Source organism: Suillus subaureus (assembly GCF_016647635.1).
Source record: "Suillus subaureus strain MN1 chromosome Unknown BJ212scaffold_34, whole genome shotgun sequence".
Classification (NCBI taxonomy): domain Eukaryota; kingdom Fungi; phylum Basidiomycota; class Agaricomycetes; order Boletales; family Suillaceae; genus Suillus; species Suillus subaureus.
This window is the reverse complement of record NW_024538590.1, coordinates 385,535-407,731: the sequence shown is the minus strand read 5'-3', so window position 1 is coordinate 407,731 and position 22,197 is coordinate 385,535. Positions and strand designations below refer to the sequence as shown.

The 22,197-nt window shown below is 47.0% G+C and overlaps 4 protein-coding genes across 4 annotated transcripts; 1 reads left to right on the top strand and 3 right to left on the bottom strand.

Moving 5' to 3' along the window:
* Positions 1-1,533: 1,533 nt before the first annotated feature.
* On the bottom strand, positions 1,534-2,079 carry BJ212DRAFT_1279709 (uncharacterized protein; the record flags this gene model as incomplete). The annotated part of the gene is made up of 1 exon (XM_041331517.1): positions 1,534-2,079. A coding segment is annotated over one exon (546 nt), but the record flags the coding sequence as incomplete, so codon positions are not given.
* Positions 2,080-2,744: 665 nt separating this feature from the next.
* BJ212DRAFT_1279767 (uncharacterized protein) lies at positions 2,745-4,433 on the top strand (the record flags this gene model as incomplete). Its single annotated transcript, XM_041331521.1, has 3 exons — positions 2,745-2,906; positions 2,961-3,203; positions 3,255-4,433. Coding segments are annotated over 3 exons (1,584 nt in total), but the record flags the coding sequence as incomplete, so codon positions are not given.
* A 1,172-nt stretch (positions 4,434-5,605) lies between these two features.
* On the bottom strand, positions 5,606-7,605 carry BJ212DRAFT_1279746 (uncharacterized protein; the record flags this gene model as incomplete). Its single annotated transcript, XM_041331520.1, has 4 exons — positions 5,606-5,924; positions 5,981-7,087; positions 7,143-7,159; positions 7,228-7,605. The coding sequence occupies 4 exons, from the start codon at positions 7,603-7,605 to the stop codon at positions 5,606-5,608; spliced, it is 1,821 nt and encodes a 606-aa protein (XP_041189238.1).
* Positions 7,606-8,656: 1,051 nt separating this feature from the next.
* BJ212DRAFT_1279448 (uncharacterized protein) lies at positions 8,657-12,466 on the bottom strand (the record flags this gene model as incomplete). Its single annotated transcript, XM_041331493.1, has 7 exons — positions 8,657-8,960; positions 9,013-9,063; positions 9,129-9,343; positions 9,526-9,751; positions 9,808-10,165; positions 10,215-11,514; positions 11,582-12,466. 7 exons carry the CDS (start codon positions 12,464-12,466, stop codon positions 8,657-8,659), a joined length of 3,339 nt encoding a protein of 1,112 aa, XP_041189237.1.
* Between the last annotated feature and the right edge of the window lie 9,731 nt (positions 12,467-22,197).

The following is a 22,197-nucleotide window of genomic DNA, read 5'->3' as shown; positions in this document are numbered from 1 at the left end:
CTTCACTTGTGAAACTCTCAAAGGCATTCATAGCATGAATTATTACCCTGTCTAGTAGAAGAAGACTTTCTGGTAATGCAGAAGTGGAATGATGCTGGTGTCTTAGTGCCAGGAACACCGGAAGCATCAAGAAATCTGGCAAGGTCTTGAACTGCTGGATGACTTGGAAAGCTGGTGGTAAAGGCACATTGCTGATAATGATAATCTCGTTGATTGCTTCCAATGTCCTTGAGAATTCTTCCATTGTCACCCAGACAGAGGCCACAGGAGTGGACTGCCATGCTTGACCATAGAGGGTCTGCAGCCAGTCTCATCCTGTTGGGGTCTGCAACCAGTCTTGTCCTGCCTGGGTCTGCAGCCAGTCTTGTCCTGCCTGGGTCTGCAGCCAGTCTTGTCCTGCCTGGGTCTGCAGCCAGTCTTGTCCTGCCTGGGTCTGCAGCCAGTCTCACCCTCCCTGGTTCTGCAGCCAGTCTCATCCTCCCTGGGTCTGCAGCCAGTCTCGTCCTGTCTTGGTCTGCAGCCAGTCTCATCCTCCCTGGGCCTGCAGCCAGGCACACCCGTCCATGATCCCCAGCCAAGATTGTAGATCTGAAGTGCGATCTCCTTGAAGCCACAGCATACATATGACAGCTGACAGTGGCTCTGGTGGCCGAACAAGGAACACTAATGAGTCTCTTAACTTATGGGGATCCTCAGGTTGCATAGCTTTGCTCTGCTTCTTCAGTTCTGAAAGTGCATCCAATAAAGCTGCACTTGCTGGAATTGCCATCATCAAGCAGAAAGAGGAACGTGTGAGTAGGGAATGGGGTGATGTGATATCGTGTACTTAAGGGAGGCCACAGTTTGAGGGGTCAGAAACATAATTGCAAATGGATGAGTGATAGATATTCACAGGAAGAGTGCTGTCTGTAGGGATGTCCATGACAGACCATAGGTGTATCAGTGTTGTCTGCACATCCCTTCCCAAACCAGAGCCAAGAAGTGTTGAGATTTGCAAGATGGGAAGAGGGTCTGCAAGGGCAGCGACAATGGACAGGTGCAGATATGCCTGCTTGGGATTGGCACACATAGAGAGGATGCAATCATATAACTTATACACCTCCATTCCTGGTAGCAATGAGCTCATGAGCTTGAGCATCAGCTGTAACTGACCATGGGGATCACTGTCTTTGTCATGATAATGAACTTCATCATTGTAGACACTATGATGAAACATCTGCCCATGCAGCTCACCAGCTTCCCAAGGTCAACCTCCAATGGCTGCAGGAAATTGGGATGGTGGTACTCCAGCTCCTTGAAGGAATACCACAAGAAAGTACAGATGTCACTGTCAACAGTCTGTGCCTGTCCAATGAAATGATGCCACCCTCTCCAGAAGTCCTCATGGGTATCTCGCGCACCAATGGGTGCACCTCGTCATTCTGAAAGACTTTGCTAATATGGGATTCCAAGCGACTTGTGAGCAGAATGTGGGTCACAGGTAGATCAGGCTCACAAAGAGCCTGCACAAGGGAAAGGATGAGATCAGTAAGCTCATGTTCCTGATGTGCATTCATCAAGGGCATCGACAACAAACAACAAAGGTGGGCACCTGTGCAATCTGATTTGAAGCCACCAGAGAGGTTTGAGAAAAAAAGCTCCCATCTGGTCACAGAGAGGTGTGCTGGGATCTAGTAGAGCAGGATCATCACAGATAACTCTGTTCACATCCTTCTGGATGCTTGGAAAATTGGTAGCAAGCTGGTAGACAAGCATTGCAAAAAAATATCCAGCTGTGTGACATTCTATTTTTTTGCACAAGAAAAAGAAGGTCCCTGCTAGCCGCTTTTCAACATTCATCTCTTCTATTACTTTTAATCCTCTCATCCTCTCAGCTACTGTGAACACAACAGCAGACTTTCCGATGCCAGCCATGCCATGCAGCCAAATAAGTTGATTCTTCTCTGGGTCGTCCAGGAATCCATTGATGTGTTTGAGGAGATCCACCTGGGTCCCTTGCAAACATTCTGGGTGGGGATAACATTCAGGAGAGTTATATTGAGCACCCTTGACAGTGACCTCAGACAGCTTCACCCAAGTTCCTTGAAGGATTGTCAAAGAAGTCAGAGAGCATGCAAGAGATATGAGATGGAAGTACTAACATTGATTGTCACTCATTGACAAAGGTTGTGATATGCAAGATGCAATGAACTGATGGGATGGATGGACAGATGTTTCAATCTATTCTGCTATGGAAAGCTTGCTGGATGGTTGTGGAATGCAGTTGAAGGACAAGTAGGTGCTCTTCATCCAGTGCTTGCAGGAAGGCACAAGGCTGTAGTACGACCATACTACTGCACAGCCAGGCAGAACCATGTTGGTAGTGCTTAAGGTGAACTAGAGATCGAGATGGATGTGCACCATTATATGATCCCCTAAATTTCTATAGATTATAATTGTGAGACTCTGCACTACGGAACATAGTGGTACAGTTTCAATAAGTGCTGTATGGTAAAGTATCAATTGAATATTTGTGACTGAGAATCTTAATCTGATAGGGTATCGGGTTTTTGGTGATAAGTGACTCCCTTAAAGTCATTACATAATCGATCCGATTTCTCTCATGGACTACGTAGAACAGCCAAACAGCAATCTGGTACGCCAATTTACCTTGTATAAGTTCACTCTAATAATTTCCGTATAGATCTGCTGCATCTGCCAGTGAGCTCGCTACGTCTGATTAAGATTATTGTAATACAGTATCATGTAGTGCCCCATTCACAAATCCTACGACCGCCCGGACATGCTTGCACACATTCTGTCATGACTGTATAATAGTAGCCGTACAACACTCTCCACAATGTCCCATCGACCGCTCCTCGCTTTCACTTGACGATCTATCTCCAGCGAATCCAATCGTGAAACATGTGAGTGAGATACGCAGCACAGTGCAGGAAAAATCACTGACATACAGGCCTCAGCTCGTGGATGAACTCATCATCGAATGCCCCAACCGAGTATCCGGATGCACGCAGACGTTCCAAAGACAATTACTATCTGCTCACGTCAAGGACGCCTGCCAATACGTTGAGATCCCGTGTTCGGAAGAGCAATGTGACAAGTTCATCCTTCGGAAAGATGTTGGTAAGCATCAAGATGCTTGCGTGTACCGCTCGACGCAGTGCGACGGGTGTGGTGCGACTATCAAGTACAGCGATCTCAGTGTGCGTGTCTATGACAATTCATTCTGGATCTACTCACCCAAGTGTGGATAGACTCACAACTCGGAGTGTTCCTCCAAGTCTGCAACGTGTAGTTTCTGCTTCGAAGAGTTCCCGAGGTCACAGTCACAAGCGCATGCTGCTATCTGTCTCGACTATGAAATTTTGTGCACGCAGGCTAACAATGGCTGTTCCTGGACTGGTTCCCGGCGTCAGCTTTCTGACAAACACGTTCTCTCCTGCCCATACGAAGCTATCAAAGGATTCTTCTCCATCAATAACGCTCAACTATCATCACTAAACACAGAAAATGCCGCTCTCAGACAAAAAGTCTACACACTCGAATCCGTTGTACAGACAATGCGAAGAGACATCCAAACCTTCCGAAACGTCCTCGGTCCATGGTACCGGTTACACACCCAAACCCCACAAATCGCTTCCCCATCCATCAACGCCTTCGATCAACTCTTCTCGGCATCACCCGGTCCTTCTCCTTCCTCCAGAACCACTATCAATCAAACTCAACCGTCTTCCCCCGCAGATCACGGAGAACTGACGCCCCATAACGAAATCGACGCACTCGCACCCTACTTCCCACTCCCACACGAGCACGCATTCCAAGAATCCCATACTTATCCCCGATCACGTCGATCGTTCAGCGGGATCGTAGATCCACACTTGTCTCAACGCACGCTGCCGTTAACGCCCGTTGCGCCTCTTAATCTCAGTACCTCCCTCGAGGGCTCGCTAAGTGGGTTACGCGACTCCATAGCCGCAGTATCCACATCCGTCGATTCCCTAGCGCGTCGAAACGAGATAGCGCTTACGAACGAGAGCATGCGTCTGAATGAAGAACTCGGCTCTCTCAAATACGCCGTTCACGGCATACGTCTGCAAGTACGTTACGCTTGCAATCTTGTTATCTTATTGGTTCCTTCTATCTCTATTTCAATCTGCGTCACGTGGCATTGCTCTGATGATTCTTTGGGCACAGCTTCACCGTTTGATGATGGACAGGAATGCACAGGTGACAGGGAGAGGTGGCGAACTGCCTCTAGGCCTACCCGGCAATCAGACTATTTTCCACCCTCCGATATCGATGATGGCACCTACGTTCCCTGGAACGCCTGGTACAAAGCTCTGACCAAGTCCTGCAGTTTATGGTCGTTTAATCTCTTGTTATCTCACTGTGATGGATTATTATTTTCTATATCTACGAGCTTTGTCCGATAAATCGCTGCTCAAGCCAAATATCGGTCTTTCTCTAAGATTGGGTACAGGCTCAAGTCAAATTCGAGTCTCGACCAGTCTACGCTCCAACTTCTCCGTAATCGCGATCTTAAGACTAGCCACGACGTCCATAACCCCTATACGCGACGCGACCCTGTCGATCCCCCAGGACATTATGCCAAAACGGCTGCAACTGAATTCACCAAGCAGAGCATTAAACTAAGTACATTAATTTAAGTAGAGCCAGAAAATCGCACGAGACAAAAATATGATGAGATAAAGATGATGTTGGATGAGCAAAAAAAAGAGATGGAGATGGAGATAAGGAACTAAAAGGATAGAGGCGAAGCGAGACGTGGACTATGGTGGACGAGACAAAACAGAAAACAGCGAGCATGACCAGATAACGATGCAGCAGGGGGGAGTAGCTAACAAATGAGCGACAGGGTGGTGGACAACGGAACGAAAAGAACGTGCTGGCAGTGCAAGTGCTGAGTGTATCAGTATGAGCATTGAAAAAAAGTCACAGTAAATAAAGCGATGGACATAAAGCAAGACGAAACGACAGGTTCGAAAAAAGCCCATGAGACCACAACCAGATTAGTTTGCAGCGACCACGGAATAACAGCAGCGAGCAAAGACAGTAGTAAATTATGGTACATGCGAATTCCAGACGGACGAACGATGAGAATGACATGAGGACGACAGTCCAGGACTCTCGACGGCCGCCTTAGCTATATGTACTGAACCGTTCCCCACCATGCCCCACGCTATTCGCAGGAGGCACAGCAAAGGTATATTCAGCAGGAGGCGGCACATACGAGTTCATACTACCGCCGATGCCAATATTAGCAGACGGAGCAGAGCTCAACGAATAACTGCTCTCTGCTGGGTACTGCAACCCAGGTTGGGCGTATGAGGTCTCCGTGTGAGGAAACGTGCTGTCCCGGGAGAATGACGGATAGTTTCCTGTGTGAGAGTATTGGTTGGATTCTGGGGCGAAATGGTATGCGTTGGATGGGGACGTCGTGTCTACAGGCGTTGGATATGAGGAGTTGTGCTCGATGTTGTTCTGGACATGATTGTGCGGCACTCCTTCTTGGATAGTGGGTATACTAGGCTTCCGGCTTGCTATGGCGGGCTCCGTGGGACCTAGATAAGTGTTGGCGCTAGTTTCAGGTGGGAGCTGCGCAGAAACACGTGAGCATCCTGTCAGAAACATTCGAGCTAAAACGACTAATCACAGGATTGTATCCAAACGAAGCCTCGCTCGTTCGCAGACCCGAAGGGCCAGGGTCCTTGCCATATCCAGGATGCGGACTTCCGCCGGGCGAAACAGTGGAAGCAGGAGAAGAGTACCCTGGTTCCTGCGATAACAGGTGCTCCCTGTGTTGATACGCAAACGAAGACGCGGCATTTAAGTGAGCCTCGTTGAGCGATCCCTGGCTGGACCGCATGTTCAGACCGGACATGCGCGTCTCGAGGTTGGATGCACTATAACGTAAAAAAAATCAAGGAATGAATATATTGATCATAAATGCGCAGCATACCAAGACCCTCTCCTGCCATTCGGATCGAAATGATCGACGCCCACACAGCTGCTGACGTCTGAATAAATTGCGCTGGTCGCACTGGTGTCGCTCCCACAGATGCTAGCAATCGAGCCGAATCTAGATAATCCAGTGGAACTATACGAGTCCTCCGTGTCTTGATCTGCCTCGTTGCGGGGAAACGCCCATGCATGCATGCTCCCGGGGGATTCGGCGTCCGGTGAGACATGCGGAGACGACGCAGATGTCGGAGCGCCAAACTGGAAATCAGGCTTCGGCAGGGGTCCAGGAATAGGCGACGGGAGCGCTCTAGAGCTCATTGTATAGCGGTTGTCCGAGAGCCGGCGCGGCACGTGCGAGGACGGAAACGGCGGGCGAGTCTCCGGTACAAGGGAGGAGCGAGAAGGCGTAAAGACATGGGGCTCTGACGCTCTATGTGCCAAAGAAGGGCGAGGGTAAGGGCTGTAGGAAGCAGAAGAGCCGTAGCTTGTTGCACGTATACTTGGCCCACTGAGGCCGGACGGTGGACGGGCCATGGACTGACCTGACCCTGCAGGAGATATGGGCGGCCTGAGAAAGATTGCGTCATTCTTCTCCTTTGCAACGCGTGCGAACGGATGATGCATAAGCCTCAGGAGACTGACGTCCATAGACTTGCGTCTATCTGGGAAATGGGTAGACGGCTGGTTGGCATCTGTACTTGGCATGGACATGGTGATAGGCAGCGACCCTCTGCGTGCGTTTAAAAGGTCATTATTGTCCTGCCAAGTCAAGTCTGCTGGTACAGGGCGAACATGAGGGGGAATTTCGGCAGGGGTGGCCGGGTTACTGTGCCAAGCTTGTGCGGGGGGCGCAGGAAGAGAAAAGGAAAACTTCGTAAGAGGACTTTCAACTATGGGTGATCGCTCCACTGGGTGTGGCTCTGGTGAGGGTGGTTGATCGTCTTCTGCAGGGTGCGTGGGTTTTTCCGTGGGGGTGGAAGAATTGGAAGAGTCAATGGGAGAGGTGTCCCTGGAAGACTGAGACTTTTGAGGAGAGTGAGCAGAAGGGGAATCCTGCTGAGTCGAGTCCTGAACTCTTTTACGAAGCGCCTTGTCTTTTGCACGCCTAAGAGATGATAATTGGGTTGAATTACCAAAGAAAATAAGAGAGCGTGACATACCTATTCTGAAACCACACCTTTTGGTGGCACGCGATATTAAGAAATGAGAACGCGACGAATTGACGTCAAAAAGGACAGAACACACCTGGACTGCACGTGGAAGCATATCAAGCTCTGCTGCTAACTTTTTACGGAGGGCTGCATTTGGTTTTGTATCTTTACGAAATATATCTTCTAGGACCTTGAGCTGTGTACGAGAGGTGCGCTTTCTATGCTTGACCTCGTTTGGAATATAAGGAAAGAAAGTTCTGAAGTCGACGGTATTTGGGTCTACACCTGGAGGGAACAATGAAGGGATACAGGTAGTTCCAGAGGTATACCTTGGACTTTGGTCCATTTGGTTTGGAAGGAAGTAACTGTGAGAAGGAGTAGGAAAGAGATCGACGCGATATAACGCGGAAAGAGGATTGGTGTGGGAGGGAGAGAAACGAGAGTGAGGCTTGGCAATAAAGCCAGGGTCCATATTATAGAGTTTACGATCTTCCTTGACACAAACAAACTTTTATCGATTTGAAACGTGAACTTGAATGTCCCATAAAGCTTTTGAACAGTCGTTCTAATGATTTTTAAAATGAATGAACTGGTAAGTTAATCATCCGCTCGAACAGTAACACGAACTTGCCTTTGCCCTGTAAAGAAAATAATAAAAAAGTTGCAGTTCGTGGCTGTGGAACGTTGCTAGGTCGATGAGTCTGGGGTCACTGTCAAAATAAACTGTCAGTCCAGGGTTACTTCAGGGACGAAGACAAGGACGAGGACGACGATGAACGAAGGAAAGAACGACGAACGAAACGAACTGCGGTTTTATAACGTGGAATGGTCAAGAAAGAAGAGTCGAATCGACAATTTATGACCCCCTCTCCCGTTAACTTGAAACTCTAGATTCTCATCAATGGCAACATGATGCAACACGCAGAACTGCTAATCTCCCGACTATAGACAGGCCTAGAGTCACCATAGCATACTCGGGACATCGCCACCCCTTCCTTCTATCAACACGCATCCCAAATCATAACCTAACTTCTCTTTCCGCGGATGGGCACAAGAACCCTCTCCCTCGATGGCCAGGGTCCTGCTTCTTAAATCAAACCATCTATCTGATCCCCGTCGAACCCCGTCGGCTCGGAGGCAGATCTACCTCGGTGGACCAGAACCAAAACACTATCATATTGCGCATAAAATTTTAATATTACGAACTATGTATGGGTTACGGTTTATCGCTATGCATAACAAATCCCTTAGTACCAATTCACAATCGAAGCCTAGAATGTAGTCAGACAAGATCATGTGCGTGGTAGGTATATCAATATATGGATGGGTGGAGGACGTGAGGTGGTCATAGATATCGTGCGGTGAGTGTAAGGGTGCTCGATGAGTTGCGTCCTTAAGCAAGATCGCGAGGCGAGGTAATATGTTATACTGGCAAACAATGTCCCAAGAAACATACAACCAAAAATTCACATTTTGAGAGTCTTCTTTTTCCAACCGGGTATGAGGTGTCCGTCGTCCTGAGTTCATAGGCTCAGGTCCATATCGTCGCAGTCACGGCCGAGGATCTCCTCCAAGAACGTATTGGAAACACCTGCAAGTGGAGACGCAGCAAACAGCGAGGTACCATTCCGCTTGGCTTCCTCGTATGTGCGTTCCATAGCCGCGCGAGCTCGGCTTACAACAGCATGTGAACAAACAGCCTGCACATCCACGCGCCTAGCAGGATCGGTCCGCATCATGCTCCTAATCAACACAAACAGCTCAGGACTTCCATCCAGATCCATCTGGCTGAAATCTTCCTGCCGTATCCTGTGCCATCCATCTCCCCTACAAACAAACCATCACTACTTTCCAAAAAGAAAATCACATGTCAACTTACTGATCAGGCACAATAATATTCGTGGTCGTTTCTAGCATCGTCATCCCAAGACTGCAGGATCATTAAAACATCAGGGTCCATTCTATGCTCACGTCCATATCCACGGCTCAACATACCTGAAAATATCGGCAGCCTTGCCGTACGTGCCCTGTAGAACTTCCCGCGCGAGGTACACCTTGTCCCCCTCGCGCTCGAACGCGCCCCCAGGTCGGGGCCACACCGAGGCCATTCCAAAATCTCCGATCTTGAATCGACCTTCACGAGTAAGGAAGATGTTCGCCGGCTTGAGGTCTAGATGGATGATCCCTGCTTCATGGATGAAACGAAGACCCTGCAGGCACGAGGTTAATATCCAAGAAAAGACATGTCAAGACGGAAACGAGGGTGAAGAATAGACCACACACACACAACATCTTCTCAGATCAGATGATTGGACGAAGTGAATATATGCATGTATAACGGAAGAAAAAGAAGGGACCAAAAAAGTTTTTTCCATTGACCCGCAGCACTCACGTTACTCAAATCCACCATAATCTTCCACACCCGCGCCTCATCCAGGCGCGGAAAGGCCCGCCCATACTCCCACAAGAATCTCGCAAAATTGCCAAGCTCGCAGAGTTCTGTGCGTATAAAAAGCGCGTCATCTTGCTCCCAACTATCCACGTACGTCAGCACGTTCGGGTGAGCACCCCGCGCCGACAGATGTGCCAATATATCCACTTCCTCTCGTAGTCGCAGGCTGTCACCATATGTCAAATAAACAAAGACGGATGTGCGAATGACAGAACAACCCACCGATGCCGAGGACCTTCAAATGGCTTTGATCGTTTGATAGCCCAAACCGTGTCCTCAAGCTCGCGCCCGATCTTAGCGCGCACTTTAATGACCTTTCCAAACTCCCCGCTCCCAACTTGTTCGACCTCAACAAACTCCTTCTCGAAACGGCCAGCGTCCGAGACTTTCCTCACGTGCTCGATAGTAGACATTTTCCGTGACCGCGGTCCAAGCGGAGAATGCGAATGTGTAGCAGATGTTTTCGAGGGCAGATGCCGCGCGATCGTAGGGGAGTTCAATGAGATCGCGGAGCTATTCGAGCTCGAGCGTGAGCCCGTGGTGTCCACGGTCAAAGTACGCGCTGCGGGCATCGGCCAGTCTAAACCATGAAATACAATGAGACAACTGATCATAAATGAACGCGGAACCGGACGCACCTTTGAGATTGATGTTTCGCCGTGTGGGCGTGCCGCCTATGCTCTCCCCACTCGAGAACGCCCCGCTGCTGCTGCGGCGCATGAGCCACCTTCCAGCAGGACGGCCAAGTCCGAGACCCTTGTACTGCTTCCTTGAACTGGGACTTGTAGTTTCCTCGTCCTCTTCAGTGTCCGATCCACCAGTCTTGATCGTCACAGCGCTACCTTTCCCAAGGGGGATAGGGAACGCAGCAGGCAAACTCTTCCGTGGCTTCTTCCCATTCCCATTCGCTTTGCCCCCCTCTACACCATCAAATGAAAACCCAACCTTAGATGCAACAGCACTCTGCCATAGACGCCCACCGTCGAGCCCAAAGTGGCTCTTGAGCCTCTTCACAGGCGTTCCAGGGGGTTTCTTGCCCTCGGCTGCAGAAGGCTTCCCACCTGCCTCTAGTGTGCGTAAGATGAATGCGTCGACGTCGTCCTCATCATGATTAAAATATTGATATGGATGGGATTGATTAAATGAATGAAGATGCGCGTCGTCGACGCCCGAGATTCTTGGCCAACCGGAAAGTGCACCAGGCATGATTCCGGGCGTGACCAGGTCATCGCCATTGTCATTATCAGAGTAGATAGAGCTCGAACTTGTGCTTAACGCCGAATTTCGCGCGGGCATTGACTCGTCGTCGCTGAGAACGATGCCAGAGTCCCGTGGCTTATACTTGGAGGGTAACAATCCTTCCTTGCCTTTCTGTGATCGTGGAGAAGGCGTTCCCTCTGTGACACTAAACACGAACGAGGATTCGGTTGGGCCAAATAACATGTCCTCGTCATCTGAGTAGACCGTGCCTGGACCGTCATTCAGAGGCGAAGAGTTTGGGGAGGGTGTGTCCAAACCCGACCGCAGCGCCCATGGCATTGGGGCAGCGGAGAAACCAGCTGAGTCTGGACCTGCATAGCTATGTCGATTGGCCGGGCTGAGACGGGACTGCATGGACAGATCCAGGGTAGCAGCGAGAGAGGAATTAGTCCGCGTGCGTGGGCACTGTGCGGATTGAGGGATTGAGGGTCCGAAGAAGAGAGTAGCCGAACTATTGGATGTCATTCGGGTGAAGGGACGGGGGCGAGGCTGAGAATGCAAATTTGGACGGGAGGGTGGGTTAGAGAGGAATGGATTGGGGCCACTGGACCCTGTGAGTCGTCTTCGTGGTACAGGAGAAGGCGAGCCGACAATGGAAGTGGGCCGATTGCGATCGCGAGATACAGAAGGAAATGTTATTGGGACAGGGGGTGACTTCGTGTTGGAAGCCTCAGCCTAGAGTAAAGTTTTGTCAGCACAATGGAAAATATATATTTTTACTGATGTGGCTTCTGACCTTGGGTGACGGTGTGTGGTTTACACTCTCAAGGAGTTCAATGGAAACAGGTCTCGAACGTGCCCGACGCTTGATAATATGCCCTCCTGGAGAGATGGCTTCAGTGACCTCATCCTTCGCACTACCTTTCTGTGGCACTAGCGCAGCATTGATAAGGAGGGATTTCTTCGGGCTAATAGACCGGGATTTGCATTTGCGGAGTGCAGGTAGCCTTTGTACAGGTTCTCCGTCGGAGTCCAGATCTTCTATAATACCCCAGCCCTCATCTGAGTCATCAGGATCCCGAATGCGCAGCCGCTTCATTGTTTCTGCCTGTTTCTTGACAAATGCGTCAGTGTCAGCTTTACTCTTTGGCTGGGGGGTAAAACGAGGTGCTGGCAGAGGTGCAAGACGGTGGAAAGCGATACCAGATGAAGGGTCGGGTTTCGAAGCAGAGATATTAAGAGGAGTGCACGTGGCTGATGGGACAAGACGCAAAGGCGTAGAGAAGTCGCCACCGCCGGATTGCGCCGATTTGCGTTTGGTGCCTACGCCCACACGATGTGCAGGCTGCGAATTGAGCTGCTTTGCGGCTAGTACGGTACGGTGGGAATCCTTGACTGGCGTAAGGAGTGGCTGAGTGGAAGTGTGATGAAAGAAAGGGGAAGATACATCGGATGAAGAGGATAGGAACAGGGTCGCTTCGTCATCATCTAACATGATTGGTTTGATTGGTTTAGGATGTGAGATGGAGGATAGACGGTGCACTAGAGGGGGTGATTTGAATGGAGATTGTAAGAAGATATCGCTGTCATCGTGATCCTGCTCCTGAGTCAGTCCATCTGCTTTATGTTTGGCATCTACTGGGAACAATGGTCGTCGTCTAAGAGGAGACGGTGTCAACATTGGTTGCTCAGATGACACCCTGAACTTTGGGGGTGTTTGATAATGAGCTGCGCAACAGCCTGGGGATATTGGCGAGACGCTCTGGTCGCGTGCTCTACTTCTGGATTTTTGTACAGAAGCTATGTACTGTGGGACAGACGTCGAAACAAGCGCCGTCATTGTCGCCGCTGTGCTGTTTTCGTCGTCTTCGTCGCTGCTGTCGTCGTCGTCACTGTGGTAAACGTTGAGGAGGAACAAAGGTTGACAATATGGAAAGAAATCGATGAGCAATTAATTTACAGCAGTGTGTTTATGGGCCACTTTCTCGACCGTGAGAATATCACTTTGTTCCACACTCAACAATGTCACGTGGTCGCGTATTTGCATCCGTGGAATCTTTTTTCTATTTGTTCATATTATCTCTTGCTACCTCCGTCGTCGTTACACGAGGCTATCAACCGTTGCGGTTATTATTCCGTCACTTCCCATGACAATCATCCGGAGCCGCTGTCCTAAATAATTGTCCAGTCACCGGTGACTAACACAAACCAGCACCAGCCTGTTTATTTCACAGCTCTTCAGAGGTTGAAACTCACCTGAAAATAGGTTCTGCCTGTTGGGCTCCGTACGCAGTTCTCATGTGCGCAGTTCGTAGCTGGTTTGGCTATGGTTTACCAAGTTCGCGGAACAAGTCGCGGAAATTAAATGTATTCGTACGAGATGATCTTCTCGATTGCTCACGCAGCCGCCTGGCGCCATACTCTCGTTCCTGGCCTTAAAGTGGGGTGCGCTTCTAAATTTTGTTCCTTTCTCGATGCACGATCATCATCAAGCTTTTGGTCCCGTCTCTTCCACTTGTGGTTGTACATTGTCGTTGGGTTACGACCACAACTCTAGTGCTATTATTGTTCCCAGCATATTGTCTTTGTGTTATGGCTACAGTTATGGACATTGTTCCAGTACGTATGGTTGTCCTAAGCAACTATTGGAACTTTTGACATCATATTACCACTCCGCCAAGCCGTGTGCCTAGCTGGCTTGAAGAGTGACTTCTTATTCGCTGTCCTGCCCAGCTCTTATCCAAACTCAATTGCTGACGTAGCCTCATGGATCGTTCGCACCCAGTACTGTCATGAAAAGCAATTATGCGGCCGGATCCCTGCTAGACAATTTATTTCAATTTGTCTTGGTCAATTTTTGTATGACATCTCGTAATGCGCACCCTTGAGCTAAAAATCGCAATGTGCTAATCAACGATTCCCCTTTATTTTCCAATCAATGGCGGCGCATGTTTCTTGCATGTCACTGAAAGTCCACTACTAGTACTAAGTCTGTTCATTTCTCTTCTGTAGGTTACCAGCCCCCCTAACACATAGTCACTCTTGATTTGGAATTCCTGGAAAGCCTGATCAGAGGCAGGCTGATAAACCACCTTAGAGCCTGGACAGCTGCGTTTATTTCTCGGTTTATTTCGCAGTTTATTTCTATTGTGGCGTGGCAACGAGTGACAAGTTGTGACTCACGTGTGACTCAATCAGCATCCATACTGCCAAGTCATGGCAAAATGGAAGAGTACAGCATCTGCAAACACTGGTACTAGTGCAGGCTCAACTACTACTCACTGGACTGATGAAGAGACCTCCCACTTCATCCAATATCTCACACTCCATCATGCTGAAGGTGGAGATGGTACCAACTTCAAACAGGCAACCTTTGCCGCTGCAGTGGCTCATTTGTCAGAGCCCCCAGATGGTATTCTGAAGGAGGACCACATAGCTGGAGTCAAAAGGGATGGGCTGTTACTACAGTAAATTTGTACAGATTGCACATACCAACCTTGCTCCCCATACCCATACTTATTCACTCCCTGACAAAGGAATAGACATCCCCACTGTCACTGACAATATCAAAGGAAAACGATGCCAACAGAGAAGGATACCATCAATGACAATAGCTGATAACAAGGCGCTGAAAAGCATCGGCCAAGTCCTGTTGATTTCACACTATCATCTCTACTAACACATCCTTCATTTCACAGCATTCCATTTGTACTTGCCACCTAGAGTGGTGGAGTATGAGTTAGCTTCATTCATTCAATAGACCCAGAGACCTCAGATGGGATGGAGTATGCACTCAAAGACTGAGCCAACCAAAATGAAAGAAAAAGCTAATGATGAGACAAATGTCCAACATAGGGTCTCTGACCCCAAAGGACTATTCTGAAGCAAAAAAAAAAGGGATGGGCTGTCATGCAAGAACAAATGGATCATGGTACATGCATCATTATTTTTCAAATTGATTAAATATCTGACTACTGCAGTGCAAGAAAAAGCATACCACTATCATTGATATCAAATCGTAATCAGGCTTTTTGTGGGATGATGAACTTGGCACAAATATTAGCCCAGCTGATGCCACATGTTGGACTGCATTTTCAAATGCACATCCCAATATGAAGCCCTTTCACAACAAAGGCTGGAAACACTTCAAGGAGATGGATGATCTTTTGTGCACACAGATCTCACATGGCACTAATGCCTTTCATGCAGGCCAGGAAACCTTCCAATCACAAGGTAATTCTCACGACATCAGCAGCAAAGGCCCGGGTGTTGATGTTGTTGAGAATGAGCCTGCAGCACCTGTGATGGGAGACCTGGGGGACTTAGTGGTTGAAGGAGATGTTGAGAGGATTTTGGAGAGAGATTCAACTGGGCTGGATGACAATGAAGAAGATATCATTCCTTGGGAAGCAACACCTCCTCCTCTTTCAAAATGAAAATTTGTGGCCATGTCTTTGACTCTGTCTCTTACCCCTTCTGAGTCTTGTCCTTCTGGTCCACAATCAAAATGTCAGCATGCCAGCGGATCAGCCAATGCACTCTATGCAATAAATGATCAATTTTCAGAGTTCACTGATGTCTTTTGTGTAGCAACACAATCGGAAAATTCAGCTATTGCCTTATCACCTCAGTGCAAGCAGGCAGCAATGCAGTGTGCTCAATTTCTAGAAACTCAATGATGATAGCATGGCCACACTTATCAAAGCCTTTCAGGTGGATGTCAGTGCTGCTGGCACATATATGGTCATGTCCAATGAAGGGCCAAGGAGGTCTTTTGTTGATCACAAGATCAAATATATCAACAAGTAGAATATCTAGGTAGTATAGGCATTGTGTACTCATCTTGTTGTGTCCTGATGAGCGCAACACACTCTATGATAGTCCCTCCACATAGCATCTGCAATACAATCTCTGTCCTCTGTTGCCTTTTGCCTTTCAGTACAGCCCGCCAGTCCTTCAGCAAGATTGCCCCTTGGCTCACCTGGATCAAGGTCCATGAGATCCTTGATGGCGAATTCTTCTATTTCCTTTGGATCAAAAATTCGGATGAAATTGTGAATGGTGCAAAGTGCTGGGGGAATTCAGGCTTGTGTTGACATGCTATATTCCAGTGGATGTATGAGTATCATGAACCACCTCTTGAGAATGCCAAATATTCACTTGATCACATTTCGAGCCTGAGCATGCCAAAGGTTGCATATTTCTTTCAAATCCTTTGGCCTGCCATCCATGAGAAAATCAATAGTTCGAGTGAAATATCACTCACCAAACTGTAGCTCAACCCTACTCAGCCAAGTGGTACCGAACACTTTGGTATGGAACGAGAAGTGAGTAGCATATTCTGAACCCAGCGTCCACAAGGTAGTATCTTCCTTGCAGAATGTATAGGTCAGTGAGATGGGCATTATTATATAGAGTTGAGTCCAAGGTTGATTCATCCCAACTGCTGAGCACATACCAGAACCGAAGATCAAATGAACAGCATGCAAGACAATTTCGGCTGACAAAACCTTTTCAGTTTTGAGACAGCTGCCTTTCTGCTGTGGATGGACAACACACAATGTGTGTACTGTCCATGGCTCCAAGTGCCCCTTCAAAGTGCAGAAAGAATTTTGGGTTCCCAGATATTTCTGGTGGAATAGGTGCGTCCTCCTGCAGTAGATAGATGAATTTGTTGTTGGGAGCCAAAGACAGAGTGAGCAGAACCTTCTTGAAATATCTGACGCAGCATGTGAGACAGTGAATATCTTGCAATAGTATGGACATACTTCTGTGTCATTGTGTGGGAGTGCTGAAAACATTCTGTGACATGACAGCTTGAAAGCCCTGTCATGCATGTATAGAGAAATATAGTGACTTGCTCATCAAGCAGAATATATTTTGAGTTACATAGCCTGCAGGTCCGAAGCTCATGTACAAGCACATGGAAGATGTGTTTCCTCATTCTGAGCTCAGTTTTGATCCAGTCAGGGTGTCCATCGATGAGTTCTTGCACCCATGCATGTCCAGTGAGTACTGATGTATGGTAGGGAATTTCATTAGCTGGAGACATTTCAGCCTTGGTGTGATGTCATACAGTGTGTGATATGCCAACCTTGTCACGGTTGTTTGTACATATTGTTATGAAATAAATAAACTGCAAAATAAACTGAGAAATAAACACAGCTGTCCAGGCTCTTATATCATCCAATGGTCCTGCATGATCTGTCATTAGAAATGTCATTGGATATGAGACCTCCCATACCACCCACTTGCCTCAAAACATGTCCACCTAATTGGAGTGAGAATACTGGAAGAGTGTCTCATGACATGGTACTGTGATGCTGGACTAAAAATATTGCTTCTTTGAAGTGAGTAGGAATTGCACAACTACAGAGTTGGTATCATTTCAGTAACAGTTAACATTTATGTTCAATGAAGCTTAGAAGCTTGAAGCCAATGACCAATAAATTGTGAATCAAGTACTGACACCAACATGTGACATCAACCAGTTCTTCCCTAATGTCAACTTCAACCATGGATAAGTATCTTGTGAGTACATTCAAACCAAGTGATCCCTCAAAGCTGACAAAATACCTGTCCTACATGGCTAGGGAATTTTCATGTGATTGCAGCAAAACTTCATCTGAATCTGCTGATTCCCACCTCATCCCCTGCCACAACAATCTGCAGTTTCATGCAGTGATACAGGTATGACTAGTCTATAATACTAAATCAATACAAGTGGGACAACTATGGATGAATAGACATACCTTCAGTCTTGGATAGAAGACTGAGGGAAAGTGGCAATGACCATTGTCCAAGTGAGTGTTTTGGGAGTAATCAGAATACCATATACAGTAAGTAAAGAATGAATGAGCATTGAACATTGAGTTGCAGTCTATGACCTTGATATCCAACAAAAGCAACCTCAAAGGGCAGCTTACACTTCAGGATGGATGCCAGCACATGCACTCACACTCCTCACTGCTCACAATGTCAATTCTGTCCTTATTGTCAGAAATCAGCATCAAACTGTAAGGCAATATACTCTGTCAAGATGAAGACTTTTCCTCTGTTGCTCATGATGGCACAGCAATTGCAAATCCAGCTCTGTTCATCAAATTCCCAACATCATGAAATGTTTGCCAAGTGTCCATGCTCAATATGCCAATGATCAATCACTGCCACAAGTCCCCAACTTGTCAAATCACACAAAACACATGTACAACCTTTATGTGACAATTTTCATTGGACATTTGACTTTCTTCACAATACTAGGTTGCAAAGCTTGTGTGAAGGTTCCAACTATGTCAGTGCATGCAGCAATCAGTGGTAACATTCAACTACTATCACTGTTCATTGGGCCTTACCACTGCATGCACAGTCATCACTGTAAAGGCTGTAGCTGATTTCTCATTGATGCATTGGATGTAGCACACTCTGGTCATGTATGCATGTGGGCATCATGGCGTCTGACTAGCTAATGCAGAGGTCAGCTCTGAAATTGCCGCCTAGCTTAAGTCTGATTTTCTGTTTATGATCAAAGGCAAAATTGGTTTCAAACTCAAACTGGGATGCACTGCTCAGCCCAAGTCAAACCAAGCATCACTGGGGTTCAACAACAACATTCTGCCCACCCAAAATCTAATGATATCACTCAATGGTATCAACATAGCACTCGTACAATGTATTTTGTAGAGGCAGCAAAACAGGTACTGGTCAATCAAAGTGAGTCTATTTTTTCTAGGCAAAGTTTGTGATTGTGCTGAATAGGAGCCTGATGACCAAGGACCTGTGCTAGAATCTGATGACTAGGAGGTCACAATGGTGGACCATATCTCATACAATGATAGACATGGAGATGTGGATAATCATTCTCATGTCTTTAAATGGTATGTGGCTAGTACTGATTTAAGATTTTTCATTGATTCACAAACCCTACAGCCAAGCTTGAAGTGGTGGAAATATGTTCAAACAGTTACCCTGCTAGTTTCTGTTTGGGGTTCTGCGGCAGAAATCTCCTACTCACTACTGATCATGGACTCCCTTGAGAGAGGGTATCAACATATGGAATGGGTCTATGAGAATTTTGAAGTGCTTATGCTTGCCAACTGAATTCCCCTCAGATATCTGTTGGCATCTACATATTACCTATGATATCTAATACAATATACCAAATGATGGGCCATTATGTATGTGCATACCACATATAATATCACAGACCAATATGATGCACGGCCCATCGTGACTGTCATGACCTTGAATTTTTAACAAACCTCATGGAAGGACTTGATATCTGATCCTCACCACAACCATCAAAACTCCTGTCTTTCATCAGCAAAAAACCAAAAAAATGCAAACCACATAACAGACCAGTACAAGGTATACAATTGCTACATTCCCAATAAACAGCTGACAGACTTGTGAGCTGCTGTGACGACACGAGTCCATACATGCCGCAAGGTTTTATACATACTCCTGCAAGCCTTGTTATATTTGTATCTTCTTGATAGACCCTCATTTGGATGACATTCAATATATCAGTGCTGCTACAACTCTTGTGACATCTGTGTGTTCTGGTGGCCCATATGCTATGCATTCTCATTTGATTACAATAATGGGTACATCAAGTTGCACTGCACAGTAGCTGCTAGAATACACTCAGCTATAGACTATATAGGACAGGCATAAAGTGTGAATGTAAGTTGAGATACAGATATACGAGAGGCAGGTTCTGAACATAAAAGAGGTGACAAGGCAAAGGGAGTCATGATGCATGATGGATGCCAGTGAAGTGGTAGAGTGGAGGGCAGATAAAAGTAAGAGTAAAATTGATGAAAATGCAGGATGGCAAGCTAGATGGTATAAGGCATGATGGAATGCAAAAAAGGTGCAAGATTGTGCAAGAGGGCCATCAGTTTCAGATATGAAGCGGGAGGATGCAAAAGGCAATTAGCAATCTCATGCTTCTATCAGGGTTTGTAAGCCGTACAAGGCAGTAACAATTTATTCAATTTAAGGGTTGTACAAATAAGAGACTGGGTGACTTCTTGTTATTATAATGATAGGCCATGTCTAAAGAGACCTTGAGTGTCCATCAACGATAGGGAATGTAACTGGTTATGCATTATATGACTCAGTGACCTCTGTATATGCCTAGTAGGTCCTGGCCCCTGTGTAAGTTGCTCAGCTTAATTTTGTCGGAGTTTTATTACAGTACTTGGGAAGAGAAGGACATGACTGGCACAAAAGACCCTGGCAGGTGGGAGAGGGATGGGATGGGATGGGATGAATGTTGAGAAGAAAGTTTGTGCACAGCCAGCCAATGTGAGGCCAGACTGTCAGTCACACTGGAGTAAGTAACTTGGTGGCCCTTGTAACTCAAGCGAGAGAGCTGCACAGCCAGTTAAAAATATTGTTTCAGAGGCATTCAATTGAGCTAGTAATACTTCTACAACATACATAAGCACAAATAACCATTGGCATATTGTCCACCCCATCATGTTGTGTTGTTGCATGTCTCCTTTTTATGATTCTTTGCTCACTACTATGGCAGGGGCATCAGCTACCTCCAATGTGATATAAACAGGTCACTGACAGGGTACATCAAGAACCTCAGTACCAATGCTTGAGGTGGTGTTACAATCACGATTACTGCCCCTATCTCTTTTCTTCATTTTACTCGTGTATTACATCATGACCGCGCCTCGTTGCACCATCATTAGGCTAAACCTTTCACCATATCTGTATTACATCATGACCGCAGCAGCCGTCGCTAGATGACTCGTCTCGATGACGTATGCCTTATCTCTGACTCGTCTCGATGACGTATGCCTTATCTCTGACTCATCTTGATGATGAATACGTACCGGCCCTAAAGCTACGACTACCTATAAAAGCTCAGTTATGTACTTAGAAGATCTTTACTTTAATCTACTAGGTTTTACCTGAACTATCCTTCACTTAGGACTTCCAATCCTAAGTCGTCTGATAACTGATATTCAAGTCAGAGACACCCTCTTCAACTTGTCTTAAGAACCCTACATTTGTGGGGACACGATCCGGCTTCAGGCGTTACTCTTATCAAGTACCTGTTGTTGCACCCATCCTAGTTTGCCATAACAAAAGATTAAAGTAACCATCGACCCTCTCCCATCAGGGAGGTTACAGAACCCAGAAAGAACTCAGCGAGAGAACGACAACGTTCCCCTGAACCAGAAACATCACTAGACCAGAACGATCAGGATGTCCACCGTCACCAACACCCCAGAATTGAAGGCCGGAGCTCCCTTCACCTACAATGGGAGTCCTCACCAGGCTCTATGATGGTTGTATGCTATTAAGGCATATTTCACGCTGAATGCTATGATCTATAACACAGATGAAAAGAAGGTCATTACCGCCCTTGCATATATGACAGAAGAAAGTGCTATGGGTTGGGCACTTACCTTCTACACTGAAGTCAATAACTCCTCTGCCAAGTCCTACAGGACTTTCACAAACTTTGAAACCAAGTTCAAAGAAGCCTTCATGCCTGCCGATGCCATTGGCACTGCCATGAACAAGCTCCAAACGTTGAAACAGACGGGTGACCTTACCTCCTACATTGCCAGCTTCAAGACCCTTGCTGCACAAGCATCCGTAAAGCAAGACGCTGTCTTAATCATGTTCTTCAACAACAGATTAAAGAAGGGAATCGTTAACTCTGTCTTTCAGATGGAAACCATCCCAACAGACTTTGACAAGTACATTGCTGCAGTCGTCAGACTTGACAGCAACTACCAGAGAGGTGCCGCGTACCGATCCAATCATCGGACCGTCGCTAGACCATCAGGACAACGCTATGTACCTAGACCATCAGTCGACCGACATGATCCAAATGCTATGGAAGTGGATTGGCTCACAGAAGCAGAAAGAAGTGACCATATGAGGAAAGGATTATGCTTTACCTGTCACCAGAAGGGGCATATGACCAGAGCATGCCCACAGAAGAGGAAGGTCCCTGTTCGCAGAGAAGAAATAAGCGACAGCAACAGAGAAGATGAAGATACAATGATCCGTCGCCTCGCTGAGGATTTTTGATGTGGAAGACTGGATCGATGTCAGTATCTTCCGATGTACCTATCAGACTTGTACGAAGTATTGGAATCAGAAAGGAACTCCGCGTTCCCATTTCCCTTATTTCGAAGACTCGTCTAAAAACCATCGAAACAACTGCCGTTGTTGACTCTGGTGCCGCCGGAACTTTTATCTCAGAAGAGTTTGTCAAAACTTACAGAATCCGAATGCACAAACTATCGAAACCATTCCAGGTTACCACCGCGGATGGAAGTTATGTGAAGGGGGGCGCTATTACTCAATATTGCGTCCTCATTGTCAAGATAGATGAACGATCCATGATAGGAAAGTTCAACATCACACGACTCGGTC